Raw genomic sequence first — 3,941 nt, forward strand, 5'->3', positions numbered from 1 at the left:
AGAAATACTACCAAACCAGTCAGTCAACACCAGGAATCCACCAAGACTCAAAGAGGAATCCCAAAGCCTGAGCTGAAGGTATATCTTTATGCTAGAAGATGACACATTTAATCTGCTTTCTTTAGCATATCCAATCCTTGTATCTGCTGTTGTTCTAGGAACACCTACCATGGAATTCCTTGTGTTTCTGACAGGCCTCATGCTGTGGGGTTTGAATCTCCCATGCATCACCATCCAAATCTGCATTTGCTTCCACCTCTTCCTGCTCTTCTTCCTCATCCTCATCTTCCTCACACAAGTTATTGCCCAGCTGACGGTTCCAATACATCTTCCGCAGCCACTCCAGCACAACATCACAACCTAACAGAGAACAGAAAACATCTCAGGGAGGATTTCTTTGTTATGGCAAAAAATAATAGGTGGTATATTGCTAACTTGAATTATGAAAATAAATGCTATTAACCAGTTATGAACCCTGAAAACACAAAATACTCCATTAATGAATGAAGTGAACAAGTTAAAAAACCCAAACAAACAAACAAAACCCCCCAAAACCAAACCAAAACCAACCTCCAGAAAGAAACCAGGAAGAGAAAAAACGCAATTCAGTATCACAGACATGATAACTACCCATCATATTTCTGGGGGGGGAGAAAAATGATTGGACACTGCTATGGCACTGCACCTTGCTCAAGCTAGGTCAAATTTAAGCAGCAGCTAGGTCCCTGCAGTGGCATTCAGATGAGAAAATTAGTCAATACTTTAGTATCACCGTGTTAGTATCACCATGGTCAACACAGCATCTACAACAATAACAGAATTTTTTTTATGCAGGGACTACACTATGCATACATGAAATAGAATAGAAAGGAAATGCCTTTACTTTCATCAGCATTTTCCCAATTCAATCTAAGGACCATGCTGAAGATTATTTAACTGGATTCTCAAGCCTTAACCCAATATTTCCAGGAGTCTCTTCAAATACTATGAGCTGGTCATTCACTGAGGCTTGCAGTATCCAAATTTCTCCTTAAATAGGATTTTTTAGGAGTCTTAGGTATCACTATACCATCAGAAAAAGCTTTTACCTATTTCCCCAAGATGAACTTCCTGTGCTGTTAAAAAGCAAAAGCACCAAACTGCTGCAACCAGCTGTTGCTGTTTTGAGTCATTTTTTCAGGGACAGGAGAAAGCCTCTGAACATTTGTCCTGTGAGGAGCCACAGGACACAGCTCAGCTATCCTGACAGGGCAGTGGCAAATCCTCCCAGAGTCTGATATCACAACTCTCCCTGCCTGTCCTGCAGCACCCCAAAACGGAGGCAGGGGTGCTCCCCTCAGGGCCTGCAGCTCTGGCACTGCCACCCTGGGCAATGTGCCTCAGGCCACCCCTGCCAGTGGCAGCTGCTGGTGGCACTCACTCACTCACTCACTCACTCACTCACTCACTCACTCACCCTTGCGGCACAGGGCCAGCCGCGGCAGCTTCCCGTGTGTCAGCTCATGACGGAGATCCACGACCCACACGGGGATGTCCACCTGCAACAACAGCCAGCAGCTGACCCCTCTGCCCCACTGCATCAGCCCTGCACAGCTGCACCAGCCCTGCACAGCTGCACCGAGCCTCCAGCAGGTGGGAACAGCACCTTCCTGGCCACTGCTGCGCTGTAGTTCCCTTGGCTCCACTTCAGGAGTGAGCCAAGATCCCCCAGCTCTCTGAGGCCACTCCTCCTGTGGGCTAGGATTCATACAAACTTGTATTTTACAGTTTAAGTCCTTCAGTGTTACATGCAACAAGAGATTTCTTTTTAGACAGAGGTGTTACATGTAATCTAATGTAACTGTCTCATCCATTCAAATACAGTTTAATTGCTTCTCATTCTGGATAACTATGTATCAAAGACACAGTATCACATATAATACTGACATTTACACGATAATTTGCATGCAGTTTTTTTCAGCTTTCCTGAGGACAACTACCTTTAACTATGCAGGACCTTTGCTTTTAAGCTTGATCAGTTTTAAAAAGTGAGAAGCAGAACTTTTCTCAAAAACCCAGGAAAAAAAAAATCAATTCATCATTCCCACACAGGGGTCCAAACATATACAGAAGAGTCTCTAATACTGTCTGTCCTTCACTGTCAAAACTTGTTCAGTCCCAGGTATGATGCTCAGTGCAGCTGGCAGTAAAAGGACTCAAGTTGGTCCTGCTACTACAATTACAGTTTGAACCCTTCCTCCTCCACATGAGTGGAAAAGCTCACCCGAAAAAAAAAGAGATGAAAATACCTACAAATGTGATGAATAGCCTTGCTTGTCAAAGACTAGGATTTATAAACCACGGATTTAGCTCTTTTTCCTCAGTCGCCAAGAAAGCAAAACGTGTGACAGTATGTCAAGTGGGACTACACACATTTGATCATATGTGATTCAAATCATTTGATCACATGTGATTCAAAAACCTTTAATGATCATCAGCCTTTGTCACTCTTATTGTGACTTCAAAGAACAAATTTTGTATCCAGTTGCAATAAACCCATTTAAAACTTTGCAGCTACAATAAACAAGCATCTATATCTGTTATTTTGGTTACAAAAGAATGATCCCCCATAATTTCATTCACTAGTGTTGTTAATAACCTGTAAATTATCAAGCAACTCCTATTCAATAGTTACCTCTCTCGCTAATTGTCTCAGAGGAATGCTGACCGACTTCTGTTTCCTTTCTGTGATCAAGTTGACAAATCTGCATGGAGGTTACAGAAAAAATAAATTACTATATATACTATATATACTATAAATTACTATCAAGAGCTGCAGAGAAACTTGGAACTCCTGAGACAAACTCCCTGTGTACTATACAATCCTGTGGTCCCAGAGATGCAAAGTGAACTCAGACAGTGGAATAATGACATCTGTCCAGGTCTTTCTCTCAAAAGCACAAGGGCCTTGAGAGCCCTTACCTTACAAGGGCCAGCCCATAAGACAGGATGAGCTCGTGTGACTTCAATCTGCCAGATGAATCGAGGACCTTACAGCGAATCAGTTCTGCCGTGGAGTCCACTGCAAGAGGCATTTTTGGACCGTACCTGGAGGCAAGGAAAACCAGGTGAGCAGGCTCACACAAATGCACTCACCCTGTAAAAAGGGCAGCTTTTCCACTACATTTCGTGTTCTGTGGTACATAACAGCCTAAGAAATGGTATGCTGAGAGAGCATCAAAGGCTCTTTCCAGAAGGGTTCTATTGGAACAGAGTGGTTACACGGTTACTCCTAAGCACACGGTAAATGAATATTTACTGATACGCCAAGCACACAGACAAGATGCTTTACCTAGGCGGGTCTTGTGTACGGATGCAGCAGAGGCAATTTAAGGGCCTTGGATATGCTCACTGCCAGAGAAATCAGCCCGTGAAGTTGCGGGCATGCAGGGCTTCTGCCACCCTGCTCCCACAGGACCACCGTGCTCTCGGCATAAGCTGCGTGCCCGGAGCCTCCCGCAATGAAGGAGCTCTGCAAGACGGGGCCGCCAGCCCTGCTGCACCGCCGGCCTGCCCCCACAGCCCCGGCCGCGGAGCTGCTCCGGCGGGGGCCGGGCACGGCCGGGGCCGAGGGCACAGAGCGGCCGCTCCAGGGACACAGGGCCGGCCCCGAGCCCCGCATCGCTGCCCGCCCGCGGCGCGCGGCCCGTACCGGCTCTTCCACGCCGAGACGCGGTCCAGCGCGTCCTGCTGCAGCCGGCTGTCCCCGCAGTACAGCCCCACCATCACCTGGTCCCACTCCGCCCGGCCCCTCCACGCCACCACCGTCCGCAGCGGCTTCAGCCGCTTGCGGGCCGGGGACGAGCTGGGCTGGCCGCGGCGCCCGGCCGGGCCCGCGCGGGCCGCCATGCCGCCAGCGCCGCTCCTCGCTCCGCCTCCCCGGCCCGCCCTGCCCGGCCCGG

General features: G+C 48.1%; 1 protein-coding gene across 1 annotated transcript in view; it reads right to left on the minus strand.

Annotated features, from left to right (window-relative positions):
• LAS1L (LAS1 like ribosome biogenesis factor) overlaps positions 1-3,941 on the minus strand; it is an 11,333-nt gene extending 7,392 nt beyond the window's left edge. Inside the window, exons 1-5 of the mRNA XM_054641560.2 lie at positions 3,692-3,941; positions 2,962-3,087; positions 2,675-2,744; positions 1,457-1,538; positions 169-360 (exon numbers count right to left, since the gene is read on the minus strand). Of these exons, the coding sequence (XP_054497535.2) occupies positions 169-360; positions 1,457-1,538; positions 2,675-2,744; positions 2,962-3,087; positions 3,692-3,888 (667 nt within the window). The 5' untranslated portion in view covers positions 3,889-3,941. The remainder of the gene's footprint in view (positions 1-168; positions 361-1,456; positions 1,539-2,674; positions 2,745-2,961; positions 3,088-3,691) is intronic.

The sequence above is a fragment of the Agelaius phoeniceus genome, chromosome 14 (genome assembly GCF_051311805.1).
Source record: "Agelaius phoeniceus isolate bAgePho1 chromosome 14, bAgePho1.hap1, whole genome shotgun sequence".
In the NCBI taxonomy this organism is placed as follows: domain Eukaryota; kingdom Metazoa; phylum Chordata; class Aves; order Passeriformes; family Icteridae; genus Agelaius; species Agelaius phoeniceus.